The sequence below is a fragment of the Anopheles ziemanni genome, chromosome 3 (genome assembly GCF_943734765.1).
Source record: "Anopheles ziemanni chromosome 3, idAnoZiCoDA_A2_x.2, whole genome shotgun sequence".
Lineage (NCBI taxonomy): Eukaryota > Metazoa > Arthropoda > Insecta > Diptera > Culicidae > Anopheles > Anopheles ziemanni.
The window spans coordinates 35,719,862-35,738,899 of NC_080706.1; the positions used below are offsets into that span (position 1 = coordinate 35,719,862).

Genomic DNA, 19,038 nt, shown 5'->3' on the forward strand with positions numbered 1-19,038 from the left:
TGTAAAGGAAAAAAAAACCCCTTTATCCTCTTTTTTTCACGCCGAAGGCTGCACGAGAACATGGTTTGCAAGTGTATGAATAAATACATACACCAAAAAAAAAAAACCAAAAGGCACTCCCCTTCGGCACCGAGGCAGCCACCCGGAGTAGTGTGGCATATTAATAAATTAATCGTGATTTTCCACCCGAAGGGGGAAGCCAACAAAGCCGGGTATTTTTTTAATTGAATGAACAACGAGATTACCGTGAATTGCCGGCCCGACCCGGGGGCCACGAGCCACCCCACGAACCGTGTTGCCGGATGCGTGTTGCTGAAATTAAGCCAAGGACTACCGACGAACCCCCGGGCCTCCCTTCCCGTTTGCTCGGCTGCGTTCCGCATGAGCTGAATATTAATTAAAAGATTAAAAACCAACGTGCACCAGTCATCAGCATACAAACAGCAGAAAATCCACACATTTAAAATACAAAAAAAAAAATCGCCACTACATACGCACGGTGTCGATTCACAAATCATGGCCGCATTTTTTTTTTTTTTCGTTGCACCAATAGCAGTAATTTTTTTTTATCCTGTTCTTCCTATTTTAATTACTAAAGAAAGCATAGATCAATACAAATCCGCGAATCGACCATTGGCATCAGGTGGTTTTCCTCGACCTGGCATTACCAGGCATTGGTGTTGAAGCACCGCACTGGCCCCATACTTGATGATTTGTGTACCGCTTTTGTTGTGGTTATCGGGTAAAATTCAATTATGATTATAATTGGCATCCTTTCAGGGGTTTTGTTTTTTGTTTGTACTAGAAAGAGTTACACGAGCCGCCTATAGCAGCAATATTACCATTGTATAGCAACACTTGAATACGGCAAAGTAGCTCCAAAATACTCCTACGGTAGGGCCGATGGCCATGTGTTGCATGTTTTCCCAATGAAGTGTGCCATAGTTCAGCCTAGCCTACCAGCACCGCACCAAAAGTTACAGTAATTGGACACCAAAACCAATGGCATCCGATTTTCGCTCGGAACGAACGAACGAAAGGAAACGAACGAGAAAAGCTGAAATTGCTTCAAACCGATGCTACAATTGGCCGACCGCAGTTCGGGCTTTGAAATATTTATCATTCTTCAGCCATTTATTAATTAAAACTTTTCCCACCTACCACCGCAACCAACACCCACACACACCCACACACACATACATCTCGACCTAACCAGTGGTATGCCCGCTCGATCCCATGCTCATCGTCCCGAGCGTTGGACCACTTGAAGCGGAAGTGGATTTTAGAATGCACCCCACAACAGAATGTTGCCGATCGATACCCAAACCGAAAAATCCAATTACTAACAAAATAGGTGCAAAAACCCTCCGCTACCCTCCGGGTTCCCCTAGCGCAACTTGCATTGGAACCACTGTGGCATGGATGTTGTAAAAGGATGCCTTCAAAGGTACTCCAATCGAGTGCGCATTCCGGTGGGAACGGGGGTTGGAAAGGCATGAGCCCCATAGCCAATAGGACACTCAATATTTCATTTCGGAAGGACAGTTCTATTTGTTGCAGCTGCCAGTGCAACCTGCATTGCAATTCACACCGCACAATGAATTCCATCCCCTTTGACACACACGCGACTTCTCGCAACCCATCCGGTTTGTTCCGGCTGAAGAACCCGGACCATCGCTTTACGACCTCCCCTGTTTCGGGGCATGGAAAGTGAAACGGAAAGAAAACGATGTGACCAAAGATGAAATGATTTTTGCTCGCACGACTTTCTCCGCCCGTACAACCGGAAGAAAAGTAGTTCTTCTATCAACATTCTCAGCCACACGGGCGGGGGGTATCTTAAGCTTTTGTGAGCTTCCTTGTCTTTTTTCCACGCTCTGTATATTTTGCAACACCCGAACCAGGGAGGAAGGGCGAGAAAAGGATGTGCTTTGTGTGTTTATATTGTTTTTTCTCACCATCATCAGCTTTGGCTTTTGTTGTCGAGCTCCAAACGAGCTGCACCGGCGAGCCGAGGAATCGACTGTGCGGAAAGCGGAACACGAGCTCGCTTCCGTTGGGTGGGGTCTTATTGCCGGAAACAATAGAGCGACTGATGAACACTGGTCGCGATGGCCCCGGTTAGCTCATTTCGTCCTTGACTGCTCCTTGAGAGCATGGGTAAGGGAGGTGTTTGTTTAGTTTGTTCTGCTGTTTTAGAGATTGTGTTTCAGTTTTTCAGCCGACACTTAACCTGTCTGAAGCAAAGTTGATACCTTTTTTCGGAAGAAAACAGCGAAAGAAACAGTTATGAGTTTCCAAATATTCCTTTGCTTCGTATAGCAATTTCTGGCAAAAAATGAAAAGTTAGTCTCGTCACATAGCTCTACTTTCCAATGTACAATTTGGTAGCTTGGACTGACCGAAAGGGAAAATGAAAACATTATTACCTAAATACCTTCCCAGGACTGTTGGAATAATTTTAATTGTTTTAGAATTCAATGTTTGCACTTAATGCTCTTAGATAAACAATATTGGTATCGAAAAGAAACAGATAACAATTTTTTATTCAATACACTGTGAACAAATGTAAGAAGCAGATAAATCGAGCAGTTCAGTGGCTTATGTTTCTTCATTTGGGCTGAATTTAACATCTCATTTAATAATTCTTCAAGAATCGTGCATTTAACTTCACTAAATCTGTTAGATCAGTCACTATTCAAAATGAAACATCCTTCTTTTAAGGGGGTAAACATTCCTTTAAATATGCACTTGCCTTGTACATCTTTTCCCTACTCACGCCGCTTCGGTGCGAACCGACAATGTTTCCTGCTTAAAATTGAAACATTTGCATCGCGCACCGCTTCTTTATAGCTACTTTATTCAAAACTCAATTCTACCACCCCGCTTCGTCCACCCCACCAGCGCCATCGCTCCGGAGCGCATTGTTATGTTCCCAGCACCGCAGTGCTAAAATAACATAATTCACCCGACGCTTCGTAATTCGCTGATGCCCGGCCGGCGGTACGCATTCGCGCAGAAAATGCAAATCCCCGGCCTGACTCGGCCCCGGTGGGAGCCGGGGTTTTTTTTTTTTTCTTCAAAGTGTATGGGAAAAGATTTCAAATTCAGCTGCAAGAGGAAACAAAAATCGTACTGAACAATCCAGCCGCTTCCCGGCCACCGAACTCCCAAAAGGCGAACGCCAGAAGGCTCCGCCTGGTAGGAAAAACCTCAACAGGAAACCCAAACTCACACAAACAACTGCGCACACACACACACACACTGACAGCAACCGCACAAATAATGGTGCCCGATCTTTCTAAAGTCGCGCAACATTCGTGCATCCCGCGGAGTAAGGATTGCGAACCCCCCGGAAGAAAGGAAAAATCGGGTAAACTAAGAGAAAGCTGTAACCAAAAAAAAAAAGAAAGGGAAAACAACCCCCCTTCGGGGAAAGCATCAACCACGTGAGCCGCGGTGGCAGATTTCTTCGGCTTTCGCCCGCCCGCCTTGGGCCTTGGGGTGGCATTCGGGACTTTTCACTCGCACATCATCGTGCGGCTGCTGCCCAATTTTCCCGCCAGCTCCTCGCTGGCTTTAATTTCCGGTCGTATTCGGGTGAAATCGAGGGTGACTAACGAGTACCGGAACCGCGCGGCAAGTCCTGGGCCTCTTTTCGGGACCACTCTCCGGGGCTTCTCCCCAGGCGGAAGCCACAAGCAGCGTCGGTCGATTGTGGCGACGGTCGTCTTCGTCGACGGAAGTGTGGTGGTGGCCCGAAGGCAGCCCGAAACTTTACTTCATCTCCGGAAACCGCCGTCCGTTCCCGCCGATTCTCGGGACGTATCGGGAGGAAAATCGGGAATTGCTTGAATGTGAAATGAAAGATAGTGAAAAAAGAGGAAACACAAGAACCGCTTTCCTCGCGTTGGGGATGGCGGGGTTTTGGGGAGAATACTCGGAAAGTTTGAGGTAGAAGGTTTGCTAAAAATTCAGCTAACAAATGCAAATGTGCAAATGTGAATCCGGCCGCATCGAGACCACCCCTCCCCCCACAACACCCTTTCCGAAGCGCTCACCCTTGCCCGTTCGTTCGTTTTCCCCACGTTGCGCCGGAAAGTCGGCAAGCTAGCGATTTGCGATGCACCAACGTTCCACCGGTGGTCTCTTCTGCCTCTCTTAACGCGCCATTTGCACAACCCCATGCGGTGCGGCTGCATTCATGTTGCACTACTATTTCCCAACATTTTGTTCACCCTAAAATTGTTCTCCGGACAAATTTTCCTTCACGCATCTTTGGCTGCTATCATTATTGCACTCGGGAGGAGAAAACCCCCGTTTTACTGCCAGCAGCTGGCGGTGAAAATGGCCACCCGTTTTTTTCCATCTCCTGGAAAAATCACGACGGTACAGCGAGTGCCACGGGAAAGCAGTTCGGGAAAACGAAACAATAAAAATAATAAAGAGAAAAGTGTTTGTGTGTGCGTGTATACGAAAAGAATTTTCGCTCACCGGTTTGTGTCCCGGTGGCGCACCCGGTTTATTTTTTTCCCCCGCGAACCGGAAGTTTTGAACTTTTTAGTGATGCCGTTGCCCGGCTCCGGAAGCCAAGCGACGAAGCAAAGAAGAGATGAATACGAGAAACCAAAACCAAAAAACAAGACGAGGCACATCTTTTCATAACATGTTTTCATCGGCACAAGTTTCCCGAACACCGATTGCCGTGAAGGAAAAGCACAACAACACGGCACAAGTGTGAGCACACGGGAAAACCAACCGGGCGTTTCGCCCAACGTGGCCGCTGATTGCCGTGATTTGGCGCGCGAGTTCTGATCCCGGTACGGGGGCCCGTTGAAGCCGTACTCACCGGTGGTCGGTCGGAGGCAGCAAGCAGACGGTATAACTTTTGATGTAAGTTTTATGGCGACGAACGGGCGACGCGAATTTTCCATCACGAACCAAAGAACGAACGAACGAGTTGTGCGCCTTTTGCATACCAAATTTAACCGACCGTCCGGTTCGGGTTTCCGGCCCCACACCGGCCACGTGCGTTCTCGTCCACGTGGAACCATTTGATGGGAAACTTTTATAATCGAACCGTCCCAGTTTTGGGGATGGGCATAAGATTTCCCGGGTGGGTGGAAGATAAAACCAATCCGTTCCGTCCACTGGAACGCTTCGGGGAGAAGACGAACATTGCGAGTAAACGGAACGTTTACTGCTCACCTTCGGCCGGCAGTCAAGTTCATGACCGCAGTTGGAACATCGATAAATCTCGGGCGTTATTTATGGGCGTAACATGCGCCTGCATGCAACGCCATTTACTTTTTCCCCCATATAGTTTGGAGTTTTAATGGTATTCTTCTACTTCACACTCCAGCGAACGATGAAACATTTTTGTATCTGGATTTATTTCTTAGGAAAATAATCATTCTTTATTCCTACAATCATACGATTATAATATTGGACCATTGTAGTGGAGTTTCTAAATTGTACATACACATGAAACAAACTCATTGAACATACTTTTTTATATTTTACTAGTTGGCTCGCTCAAACATGTTTTGAGCGACATACAACTGTTGAAAATATTTGGTTTTTAACTACACATTTTGATTATTTATTCTACAGGTGCCTCTGTAAAAATGAATGAGTTCAAAAACTCTGACGCCTAAGTTTTGGATTTTAACATTTTAATCGACATTTAGATTTCGAAATTGTAAATTATTTCGACATTTTTATTCACTAATTGGCATTGATATTACTTCACAGATGCTACTACATAGAAATACATAGATATGTCATAAATAAAACTAAATAAAATTTGTTATTTTTACCACCAAATAACAAAGATTATTTTTCTTGTTATTGAGAAGAAATGATTTGTTCGAAATCAAATCTCCACGCTCTGTGAAAAGCCATGCTGCTGTGACCGTTTAAACTTGCGAGTTGAGATTACACTTCGTATGCCATTGCTGAATGTAAACAAAGAAATCAGTAATTAATTAAAAATCGTAATTAATTAAAAAAGTATGTAGTTTCCAGACATGAGATATAGTTAAAAACATATTTCCACGCCTATGGAACATGTGTGCAAAGTTTGATTAAACATGGTTCAGCCTTTTAGGAGGAGTTTTAACATCAACACCGTAACACAATAATTTTATATGCATATAGATGAGAATAAAGCCGACGAAAATTAACTTTAAAATATTAGTAATAACCAGAAAGGATGTTTATTTTGATTCAAATGAGGATTTTTCAAAGAGCATTCAATTCTTTTTCTGCAACCAGCAACTTTTTCAAGAAATTACTTGAGTGTTTTCAAAGTTAAACATAAGACGGTCCATTCCATGCTGCTTTTCCTTTTTTTCTCAACAAAGTTGAGGTTAAACATCATAAAATCATGAGACCGACTTTTGTTTTACTTTTAAATATGTTGCCTAATGGAAGTGCATCTGAGACGAAACAAAATGCAGCCGTAGAGCAAAAGTTTGTCTGTACACTTTATCCTTAGCTTAGTTTTGCTCATGGTGAAAGGTAAACAAAAAATAATCAGCGTCAATTATGGCAGGCTCGTTTTTTTTTTTGCGTCGTTCCCTTTAACGCACCAACAGCTTACGCTTTCCCCCCCGTTGCTCTCTAATTGACGAGCTGATTTAACGCCAGCGAAGACGAGCCGGAAATTATGTCGCAAATATGGTCAGGGCTCGTAATCTCATTATGGATATTGCCACGTATCAAAGCGACGCCTGCAGACGGGCCAAAGATGGATCGGTCCGCAGGCCGTAGGAAGAATACCCGTCGCTAAGCTGCCGCGTTCGCATTTTCATGCCTTCGCAATTTTCTCGTCAAACTTGCGCCAAAGTGAATAATTTGTTTCCAAGTTTCATTCTTAAGGGCTTCCTGCAGCATCGATCCTTTTCAGTGTGTGTGTGTTTGTGTTTGTGTGTGTACTGTGGTTCGGGGTTGAGTCATTTTTTCTTTGCAGTACACTTTTCCGCTTTTCCGGGTGTTTTTCTTTTTTTACTTTTTACCTAGTCTCCTTCGTCGCGCCCCTGGCGGACGAGCGTCAGTAATGGACGTATAAATACTTTGTACGCATCCGCTGGCGAGCGGCTAAATGGGCGAAATTGGCACATTCGTCCCCGGCTACTTTTCGGTGGCCAAACGAACCGATGAAGCGAATCGTAGCATTTCCCCTCCGGCTGGTGGCGAAGGGAGGGCAGGCGAAAACGAGACGCCCGTCGATGGTCACTTCGGTGGAAAACCACGGACCATGCAAAAATAACACGCCATAGAAATCCGTCAAGCGTTGAATTGCTTTTGGGAAAACTTTTCATCGTTTCTTTTTTTACTTTTCCCGCATGTCCTTTCTTCTCCAGTTCGCCGTTCCGTTCTTTAAACAGGAATCATTTCCAGGATTATTGATGATTACTGAATGAGACGCCAGTTTGCCGTGGCGTTCAGCATATTTCTTTCGCTCCCCTTCCCTGGATGCTCCCCTTGGGCTGGACGTGCGGAGAGGGTGCGGGTCCGGTTTTCCATTTTTAATTTTTCCACAGTCGACCGCCCATTTTCCGAGATTCGATCGCGATACGTTCCGCACGGTCACGCAGTAATTTTCCTCGTGGCTCCCAATCAGCGAAGGTCGGAGCGAAACACCGCGTGGCTGCGCCCGGGATGATGTATTGATTTTTCACAGCCACTAAATTGTGGCCGAAAAATGGCGCAGCCAAGTTGTTGATTTAACAATTACCTCTCCCAACGATTTCCCGGTTGATTGAGCACCGGTTTTGTTTCAAAACCCTGTGCGGAAGCAGTCTACAGCGTACCGTTCAGATGAAAACCCCAAGTTTTCGAGCCAAAAACCGGCAACGACGATAATGTGCAACAGAGGCCGTTTCGTTGAATTCGCTTCTGTGGTCCTGTCATTACGGACGTTTGGAGTTTTGTCGCACGAAACCCACAAACATCCGTTTCAAAAGCCATCCCAATGAAACTAAATTACATTTCGTTCCCAATTAAAATTCCTCGAACAGCACAGATCATGCCTTTGTGCGTTTCGTTTCGAAGGCAAGCTTCGATCCATCTATCACTCGGCCGGGTTTGGGTTGTGAATTTCATTGCCATTCCGGTCGAACTTCAAAGTTTCTCTGCCATTGTTACCGATTCCGAAGAAATGTGGTCCATCCTTCTGTCCCGGGAAGATTTATATCTGCGATCTGAGAATGTTACTGATGTTGGATTGAAAGCTTACTCTAAATAAACAATAAATATCGAAGCAAGATCTTGCTCACATACGTGATCCACAATGTGCCACATTCTTCGGTGAATGCTTTTCGGAAAAACAGGTTTCAAACAAATTGGATAAGGTAACAGAATGCCGTGTCTGTTCCGTAGAATTTATTACAATCATCAGTTAATTAAACCCTTTCTGCGAAATGATAACAGAACTAACGAAGATGTAACGCGTGTAGCTTCATGAAGTGAGATTAGAGGAGTGTGGTCCATTGTTTAAACTTTGGTATTGCAAGAATTCTAAGCTAAGTTTTAGTTCGACAGTCTAATTTGCTTTTCCCTTGGTGAGAGCACTGCATTTATAGTACAACCTGCGGTTGATGGCTTTTCAAACATGATTAGTTGTTTCTGTTCTTTTTTTTTATTGTTTTGTTTGCAAAAATGCTGTCGTTTCATCGAGAGAAGCAGATGTTTAGCAAATCCTACACGAGAGATCCTATGTTTGTCATGTTGGATAGCTACTGATGTGTAATTTTAATATTCTTCATTTTACTAAGCAGAATAATACTTTTGAATAATAATTTTAAAGCTCGAAACTAAACATTAATGGTTGAAACCGAAGTGTAAAATTCCGTTTGTAGAACTTTTTTCCCGTTTCGGAAAAATTTCGAAAGATCTTGAAAATAATTATTTTAAATTAGTTTAATGATTGTGACTTGGTATCAACGTTTAAGATAATTTATTGTTTTTTACCTAAGGTTGATATCAACAACAATGCCAAGTAATTCAAGGACTATTATACAGATAACAAATGAGAAAAACATCTGTCATACGACTCAGATTAGTGCTCTTGCAATAAATTTAAATTTGAAATTATATCTCTTAACATAACACTTGCCAACCTCAAAGCATTCTATTAATAATTTTTCAATTAATGCGTTATAAATAGCAGAATTCAAACAAAGTTAAATCAAGTTTAATTTTGTTTTATTTAACAAAAGAGAAATTGAAAGAAGTACTGGAGTTCAACTTAAACGAAAACATTCCTAACCATCAAAAAGTTTGATTGAACGTATTATAAATGATTCATAAACATGTTTGCTTCTGCCAGTTCGGTATACACTTTACTGATTCGACAATTTCAGAATTTCCTGAAATGATTCAAAGCAAAACATACAATTCTAGAGAATTTTTCAACTATTTGATTCTCAAAATCACCGCCCTAACTCCGCATGGCGAGAACACAAACTGAAAGAAAGGAAATCCGTCCCATCAACGCCAGGCACTGGCACATAATGCCCCACTGTTAGCGGACTTATATTAACTTTCTAATGGTCAGTATCAGAGTGCACGGTATTGCGAAAGGTTGAGTGAAAATTAAAAAATATTTGCCGCCACTAATTGAACCTAATTATGATCTATATAGACAACGGGCAGCCTTCTAGCCCCGTTGTGCGTCGTCGCTTCGTAACGAACGGTTTACTTATTAACATTTTGCCCAACGCCATCACTTCCCGGTGGTTACTATACCACAACACCGAGCCATCTCCAGAGCAGCCGGCTCGCGATCGTACCCGGTAATGGTTTCCATTACTGTCGTTATTTATGCCGCTCCGTTAATATGTTTCTGCGCGGAAAAGTGGCGCTAAGATAATGCACCCAAATGGGTGTGGGGCGGACGCCTTCTTGGGACTACCGTTTTCCACGCTCAAGAATTTCCAACCAAACGGCACCCATAACCTTCACCTCCACGAACGAACCCCTAGACCCCTCGAGATCGCGGCCAAATGCATTCCACATTCCACTTCTCGCCTAACCGCTGTTCCGTCCTCTCGCGTTTCGGCTGTCGCTGACTTTTCCAACTGCTTCATGGTGATGGTTTCATTTTTCCCCTCATGTGAAAAGTACTTCATGTGCGTCCCTCTTTCCTGTCATTTCGTAGCGTGTAAGGATCATCCACTTCCATCCTTCCCACCGCCCTTGAGCGAGTGGGCGGTGTACGGAATCCCGGTTGGGTTGGTGTGTTTGTAATTGTTCTAACAACCGGCCGTCCATCAGCAGGCAGGGTGTGGTGGTGCAGGAGCGGAGGGTTGTTTCGACCGCAACCGGGCACGGAACCAACCCGAAGATATTACGCCCGGTTTTAATCAAGACATTTCTAACATTTTCTTTTCTACCTTCCTCTCTACCCCTCTGTTGTGGCCGCCCTCTCTTGCTCTGTCGGTAATAAATGGATATTTATAATAGCGACGATGCGAAATGGAACCGACGACACGATCATCCGCCCGGACGTGGTCGAGAAGGACTCGGGCCAGGTGGCCCTCATCTCCATCGCCATCATCACGGGGCTGTTCGTCTTCATTGGAACGGTAAGTTAAGTTTACGCTGTTTAAACTAAAAAACTAAAGAAGAAAATTCCCTTCTTTCGCTCAATTTCGTTTTCGTTTCCGAGTTTGGTTTCCACCCTCCGACGCTTTGGTTCACGGGGAAGAAAAATTTCCAATTTCAATGCAAAGGAAATCGTTTTTAGTTCCCAACATTTGGTGACTGCTGCTTCCCTTTGCTCTTCGGCTTCGCAAAGTTCTTCTTCCAGGATTTCTAATATTCGCCAATGTATCCGAATGGTAGCAACATGTTTGTCGTTTGCTTTTAAATGAAAACGTTTAGAAAAGGTAATCGTTTTCTCTATCTGAATCACAAACCCTCGTTTTTATTGTTATCTAGCACCATCAGGAGAGAATCTCTCGAATTGCTCGAAAATCTTACAGGGAAACAATTTTATGAAACTCGTCTCATTCATTAAATCTTGTATCTTCATTGGGAAATTTCTTTCATTGTTATTTCAAAATGGTTGGTGTAGACCAACCAAGAAGAATCCGGGTCAACACGTTAGTATTATGTTGTCTTTAAAACGTGTAGGGCAAAAGGTCCCGTTTTCGTAAATTCATATGTTTCATGATAGTTTCATTTACTTAAAAAATTCTCTTTTATCATATGTAAGCAAAGAAGGTGATGGAAAAGAAAGGTTTAGTTGCTTTTGTGAACCAATGAATCCAATTTATTTTTCCACTCGAGTTAAATTTGTTGCATCTTTTAATTATCTCAATGTACGTTTTTCTTTGTATGGTTAATTTATTGTGCTTTAGTGCATTGTTAGAGACAATCCAGAACTGCGAGTCCGGACTCGCTCTAACAAGCACCTGTCAAAGAAAAAGAGGAACTGTTAGAGATAGGAAATATACAAATAAGCGCGGAAAATAGACAACTGGTTCTTTCTGTTACAAACAAACTCAGGGAAATAAAAGACTGAAATTTTGGTTGTTTCTACAACCATAGAGCAACTTTCTAGGATTCGTTAATTTAACGATCGTTTATAACATGTATTGTACAATCATTATTTTTAAATTTTCTCAAAAATAACACATCTTTATCTTTTTCTTCGGTTATTTGATTTTTTCCAAAAATAAACCTCGTACGCCATCCGTACGGCCACATATTCTCACAACTTTTCTCTCGCATTTTGTTTTCAGATCGTATTCTGCATCTATCGGCACCACCTGCACCGGAACTCGACGTCGATGAACTTCGACAATCCTGTGTACAGGAAAACGACCGAGGATCAGTTCAGCTTGGAGAAGAACATGCAGAGCCGCATGTACCCGAGCACCGTGGGCGAAGAGGTAAGAGCGCTGGCCCGGGACTACTCCGTCAGCATACGATAAGGGGGGCCCCGTGTGCCCTGGGTGTGTGTACAGCAGGACCCACTATAGGTGATGGTGGGGGTTCGCGAAGCCACTGCCAACCAACCCAACACAAACGCACGCACGCACGTACACAGCTAAATGTCGGACACAAATTTCGAAGAACGTCTCGTTAGTCAATAGAAAGATTCAAACAACGACCACAGCAGACCGGATCCATTGTCGGGCTCCCAAACGATTTTCGCGGTTCGAAAAAAGGCGTACCAGTTTAGCGAGAACATGATGTATTGTACGAGAAAAGAATACTGAAGTGAGCAGAGGAAAACATAAGCACACACAAACACACACTAGGCATAAGGAACAGAACAAAACGGATGGTTTAGATTGGATATTTATACGCGACGAATGAAAATCTCCCGCTCAGTAGGCGAAAGAGGTTTTCACACGGAAGAAACGTTGGAAACGATCCGTAGCAACGCAAATCAAAGCAAGAATTTCATAAACCGAGCCCAGGGGGCACCGACAGGTAGATTGACATGGGAAAACGTTGAACCGTTTTATGAAACAAGCACTCAATTAAAACGAAGCTAAACAAACTAAAGACCCCACTTGAGCGCAAGAAGCGATGGAGCAACCGACGAATGAAAGGTAAATCAAAGGATCTAGTTTAACACCACCGACGAACGGACATACAACGGACACATACGCTCACTTGTGGTGGGCGAGTAAGGTATGAAAATTTTAAGGACACCCATCAACGTGCAACCTTGTGCACCCGTTGCCAACACCGGCTTAGCAACGATTGCTGCATAGAAAAGATCGTTATCACGGGTTGCTGGCCGCGTTTCGCCTAAGGGACCTACCGCTACCGGTATATATTCATGGATACTTCTTTCTTTTTTGCGTATCACTCACCCTTCACGTCCACCACGTGCTGCATCGTGTCAAGAGGTAGAAAAAAAGTGAACTATAATTAAATAGAGAATTCTTCGTCCTCGCAAGTCCCATCCGTAACATCAAAAAGGTGATTTTTTTTTGCCACGTGCGCCTGCCCCGCATTCAGAGCTGTGTAAAACTAATAACGTTTCAGAGTTTTATCCCATTACCTTTCGGGGTTGGCGCCAAGGCAGACAAGGGCCGCGTACTAGTGACTGACTGGGAGCGCAGGGCACATATTAACCTGATTAAATCCATGTGTCCATGGTCGTGGGTGTGTGTGTACCCGCTCATGGAGGACAAAAAAGCCATGGTGGAGCCCGGTGTTGGAAGCTGCGCTGCCGGTAGAACGGAAGGGACGGACACACTGAAACACTAACTGAAAGTTTTTCTTTATTATTTATATTTTCAAAAGCAATCTCGCCACCATTTTTCGAGTGCCCGACTGTAGTATGGTGGGTGAGATGGAAGGGTGTTTTTTTTGTTGTTGTTAATAACCACGTGCCCCTTGGTAAACACCCGGCATGGTCCCCTATAGTTCTAATGTTTGTTTTGAGTACTTTCGGTCGTACGTGGTAGTGCTGGTGTGTTTAAAAGCGACACCCGAGCAAAACAAAGTACTCGTCGAGGGCCAGTATACCGAGCCTGGGTCTAGCAATCGAATCGTTGGTCGAATCCACACCTACCTACCATGAAGTAAAACGCCTAACTTTTGTCCCATAATTAATCTGCCCGGTGAAGAGAGAGGGTTCCCGTGAATCTGCGCCGGTTTCCGATGTGTGTTTCTGTGTTCTGTGTTTCTCTTTTGTCACCATGGTGGTGACTACGGCTCCCTTCGTGAGGTCGGCACACGGGCATGAATTATTCACGGCCAAACCTTCATGCAAGCCTCACCGAGAGGTGGATAATAAAATAAGCTAACATACATACGTAGAAAGTTTTAAGTAAACATCCCAGCCCTGCCGGTATCGGCAACTTTTGTGTCCAATGCTCGGGCCGCTCACACTTTCGGTCAATTAAATGGGAAAGTTTGTGTTGTGCGAACACAATTGCTGTGCCCGTGGAAGTACGCTTTCGCCGGACGGATGCGATTTTGGATTTTATTTTGGCTCGGGTAAGGCCTGGGCGGGTAAATGGCACACGAAATCACCACCGATGAACTTTATGTTGCTTGCAAACTTGCAAATGCAAATCCTTGAGCTTAGTCAAAACGAGCGGGTGGGAAAAAAACACGGAGTCGAAACCCGGGGTGAAATGTGATTTTCATCCCGGCTTTCAGTGCTCGGCAGCATTTCAGGCTGCCCTCCACTTGTCTCCGGTGAGCTGAGGGCCCAGTTCTCCTCAGCCAGCTGTGGCCAGCGCGCGTGTGAAGGAGATACCTCGTCAGCCTTGTCGCGTTTGCCTTCACAAGCAGAAATAAAACTAGGTTTGGAACTGGCGTTTCACTGTTTCGGGCAGCTGTCCGATGCAGTCTTATCCCCCCCACCTTGTACAACACAAGTGCACAGATTTTCATTCCTTTCGTTTTGTCTGTTTTCAAGCAGAAAAAGAAGTACAATGAAAGCTGAATATTCCGGTACGTCTTTTCATCTCCCCTCGCAACTCGGCCAAATTCCCGTCCGACAAAAGAACGGTTCCCAACCGATGTGGCCTAGAGCAACGCATGCCACCGAGTGACTTCTAATGCATGCACCGGACAGCGCCATTTTTTCCCGTCAGAGTTGCGATATGCAGGGAGCGTTTTTCCTTCACACAAACCCACACAAATACACACAGACACCAAAGAAGAAAACCAAGCTTAGGTTTTCATTTTCTTTCTTCTCCATGACGGATGCACAAACACACACACACACACACACACACACACACACACACACACACACACATACACACAATGCTTGGTTGGGGTTGACGCTAAGAAAGGATTTAACTTCCGGCCCGGGTTTCCATTCGGGATCCCTTCGGAATGAGGGAAAAGAAAGGGTGGCGTACGGTACATTAAGCGTGTCTTAAACATACTGCTACTTAAAAAGGAGCACCAGCAAAGGATTAGCGCGGGTGGGACAATCGGGAGGAACGAACGGCACGGGAAGGATTTAAAACAACTCACCGAAAGCTGCCCGTCGGAGATGTCCTTTTAGATCAAGATTAGAGCAGCGGTCGGTGGAAGCGTTTGGTGAGAAGTGAGCATACAAGTACCAAGATCCGTTACATCCACAATTTTACAGTCGTGTACATGCTAGAGAAGTTGAAATGGATAAGCATCAAGACGATAACCTCCGCTCGCTAGATCGGCAATGCAAACCGTGACAGGAAGTAAGCTTTTTCACGTCAAAAAGTGAGCTTTTCGTAAGGCACATAGTCGCCTTTGGTTTGAAAGAACAACTTCCAACTAAGTAGGCAGTTTCCATCCGAAGTCGTACGGGATTTAAATCATATGAGCAGAAAATTGATTGAAGAACGTTACTATCTTGTAAGTTTCTGAGCTTTGCAGCGGAAAGGAAACCCCAAAATGATAAATAACATAGTTTTTGTTTTCTTTTCTGTTTTCGTGTACCAAAAGGACATCGGAAGCTGTCCGCAACCGTGCTAACGTTCTTTATATCTCTTTTTCTCTGCTCTCTTTTCTTCTTTCTTGCATTCTTTCTTCGACACTTGCTCTCGCTTCGCCAACATTTGTGTGACGCTGTGTGTGTGTGTGATGATTATAATGTATCTTGTCGTTTTTATTATTTTCTACTTCCTCAAATCCTTTCGACGTTTCAAATTATTATCCTTGCAATTGGCCCGTTACCGACGGATATGCGGATTTCATTTCTCCAACCATCCTTTGACGCTTGCCGATCGGACGGTTCGATCAGATCAATACATTTCATTACCGCACATGAAGCGTTTTTCAAGTAGACTAAGTGAAGGAAGGGCATTAAACTCCGCGACATTGGAAGAATGGGGTTTTGCAGATATTTAGCGAATAGAGAGGGAATTAAACGAGAACGGAGAGATTGTGTACGATAAACCCAATGTGTGGAGGAAATGGTCAACTAGTAGAAACCAATAGCAGCCGAATGCGAGTTGGTTTTGTTCTCAATTCTCATGGGGACCCACGGAAATCTCAACGGTACTGCTGCACTTTCAACACCACCACCAACCATCACCATTACCATCATCAGCAGTGGCACGCGTTGCAACACGGGTACCGGCGATCTGCTTCCATTTGGGTTTCTTTTTTCCCGGCACGCAAGCGAAACATACCAAACACCTTGAAACATGCCGATTTACTAAGCTAAAAGAATTTTGTGAATACGCAAACTGCATCGTAACTAACAGCTACAACTGCACCAGTGCATCAATAATTCAAACCAAACAAGAAAAAAGCCAAACAACACCCCCAACAGAACGGTGGAAGCGAACGAACGGGGGTTGATCTGGCGCTGATCAATTCAGAGTAAGGTAGAGAGAGAGAATAAATATGTGCTCCTTCCGTGCAACATAATTTTCCTTGAGGACATTCGTCGTTTGACTTCCCCATTCGTCCGCTAAACCCACACCACATGGGAAGGTAAGAAACGGTAGCGGAAGCCGTTTTTTGTGTTTGCTCGTTGTTGCAATGTTAGAGAAATTGACTTTTTTCCTTCGATTTTTATATTCGTTTCGTGCCCTGCTCTCTGTTTCCCTTTGCGCGCCTTAGTGAAAGTATTTGCATGCTACTTTCAACTTCTTTGATCCTTTTAAACACGAATGTACAAAACATTTTTGCATGTTACAAAATATTTTCAAGGATCTCATTGAACAAATGTGATTAAGGGAGACTTGGGCCATTTTAGATAGACATTAGGAATGAGCTGTTTTCGAACTAAACTACTTTATATTTAATATTATATCAGGAAAACAATACTCAATTGCACGAACATGTGGCGTGATTTTTGTTTTACGTTCACTTAAGAAGTAGAGAATTTGTCAAAAAGAAAATTACAAATGAAACCTTATAAGGCCATAATGAAATCCCAAAAAAAGATTAATGGTTATTATAATTGTTACAAACAAAGCTTCTTGTTAAAAAAAAGTTGACTGCACGAAAGGGATCGTACATACTTGGAGGCTGAAATCGTGTTATCCAATTTTAATTTTGTTTTGCTTCAATTTAATATATAACACAATTACAAAAACTAGAAAAATTCCATTCTCATACTGTGTTTTTCGTTACACAACATTATGCCTTTGTTTGAAAACTGTGCTGAGATTTGAAATTGTTTGATTTAACAAACCTCGCGTCTGTGTTGATACATTTAAAAAATAATTTTTCTCGTTTTACGCGCTATGAAACATTAAATGCTCTGCATGTGGTACGAATTGTGTTTTTTAAGCCAGTCAGTGTGAAACTCTTCGTGTTCAAACAACCCATGCTGGGAAGTTCGACGATGGGAGCTTAGGACGAAAAGTAATTGCATCTCGATTCGCTTGAACAACGACGGTCCCAACGGTTGATGGAAAGGGATTTCTTCTAGTAAGCATCAAATCATTCGCTCGTAAGAAGCGGTTCTCAATGAAATACGAGTCATATAATCATTTCAATGTGGGAGCTTAATTGAAATTGCACTGGCAGACGTAGGATTACATTTACTAAGAACACTGGTGCCGGTACTATTTAGTTATCACCAGGAAAGTTGCGTTTTGTTACTCCTAGGAAATATGAAAATTGATTTCTACGAAAGCATTTGTTGTATAGACATAATTTACTCAGCAAATTAGTTAATTTTTGTCGTTGTTGTATGTCTCTAGGAAAGTTTTGTTCGCCATTATGGACGTGTTTATTTTCCTGTCTGAAATTCTTCTTGTTCCTATGCATGTAATTTAAATGAATTCAATTTTTCTTTAACTTTCGTAAAATTTCAATTTCTTTTGGTCATTCCAATCGTTCCATTTTTCTAATTCATTTTTACAACCCCTTCAATTTCTTCTTTCAGGCACAGGAACCCCTAAACAGACCGGCCACGAACGATTTCGTCTAACCTACAGCCATGCCGCGACACCACCAACCGACGACGATGAGCTCAAACTGATTCAAATTAAACCATTTGGAACGCAAACATTGGACTGCTTGTTGGAATGGCGAGCAGCAAGAGACGCAAACAACACAACACACACAAATTATTAACCACCAAAAACGACGCAATCCAATACTCAATACTCAATGGTACAATAGGCTCGTTCCGGAAGCGTTCGAAATCGCAATACATCGGCACCCCTATCGTTGTGGAGTTTATTGCTCCCAGCCCGGAACCGGAAAGAAATACTACGACCCAACAAACACAAATCATTGCAATAGTTCAGCCTCGAATGTTCGCCAAGTGCAACGGCAACGGTACAGGAAAATGGCAAAACCTAGAAGATTCGTCAAACCAAATGACTATGTTTTCCACGCACTCGAATTCGCCAAAAAAAAGTAATTGAAGTTAATAGAAAAAAAGAAGTTTATCGTTCGTAACGATTGAATTGAGCGCAAACCCCCCTGTTTCCCGCCCGTCGAGGCTCAATTCCTAGCGACAATGGGAGGTTCTTGGTGTCCTCTGGAAAGGACGATAACACTATAGGGACGCTAAAAGAAACGCCGCGGCAAGAAGAGTGTCCTCCAAGGTTATATATTTAACACACAATAATTTATAGACAGCCCGTACGCACGGGCCTGTACAAGGATATACGGTTAGGTTTCATTTGCTAGCTAGAAAAAAGAGGAATTAGTTGTACTTCACTCTCGGTACTTGGAACTTGTTTCGTTTCCTTTTGGACCACCAGGCTTGATCCGACCGGAGGGACAACTGGTTTTCTTTCAAACTATATTGCCTTTCGGGAGAAGAAAAAACACTGTAGATAAATTCTGAAATTGCGGTTCGTTGACCCCACTGTGATCGAGGTTTGCTAAGCCTACACAATGGTGATGATGACGCATGGGAAAAGGGAATCAGATGTTTAGTACATTATTATAATTATTGTTTGCTGTTAGTTTCTTGTCAGACTAGGTTAATAGAAATGGCGTGAGGCGTGTGACAAAGGTTCTGCTTCCACGCAACGAGGATGAATGGAAAATGGACGATCGGGCACGTCTTTAGGCAAACAGTTTAGTCAACCAGGACACCAATGTAAGGCCAAGTCGTCCGACCGCGGTGCAGCGTTTAGGGTG

The 19,038-nt window shown here is 43.6% G+C and overlaps 1 protein-coding gene across 1 annotated transcript in view; it reads left to right on the forward strand.

The window, feature by feature from the left end:
- Positions 1-18,332, forward strand: part of LOC131286300 (low-density lipoprotein receptor) — a 204,544-nt gene extending 186,212 nt beyond the window's left edge. Inside the window, exons 15-17 of the mRNA XM_058315234.1 lie at positions 10,471-10,592; positions 11,754-11,903; positions 17,825-18,332. Coding sequence (XP_058171217.1) covers positions 10,471-10,592; positions 11,754-11,903; positions 17,825-17,869 — 317 coding nt within the window. The 3' untranslated portion in view covers positions 17,870-18,332. The remainder of the gene's footprint in view (positions 1-10,470; positions 10,593-11,753; positions 11,904-17,824) is intronic.
- Positions 18,333-19,038: the final 706 nt, after the last annotated feature.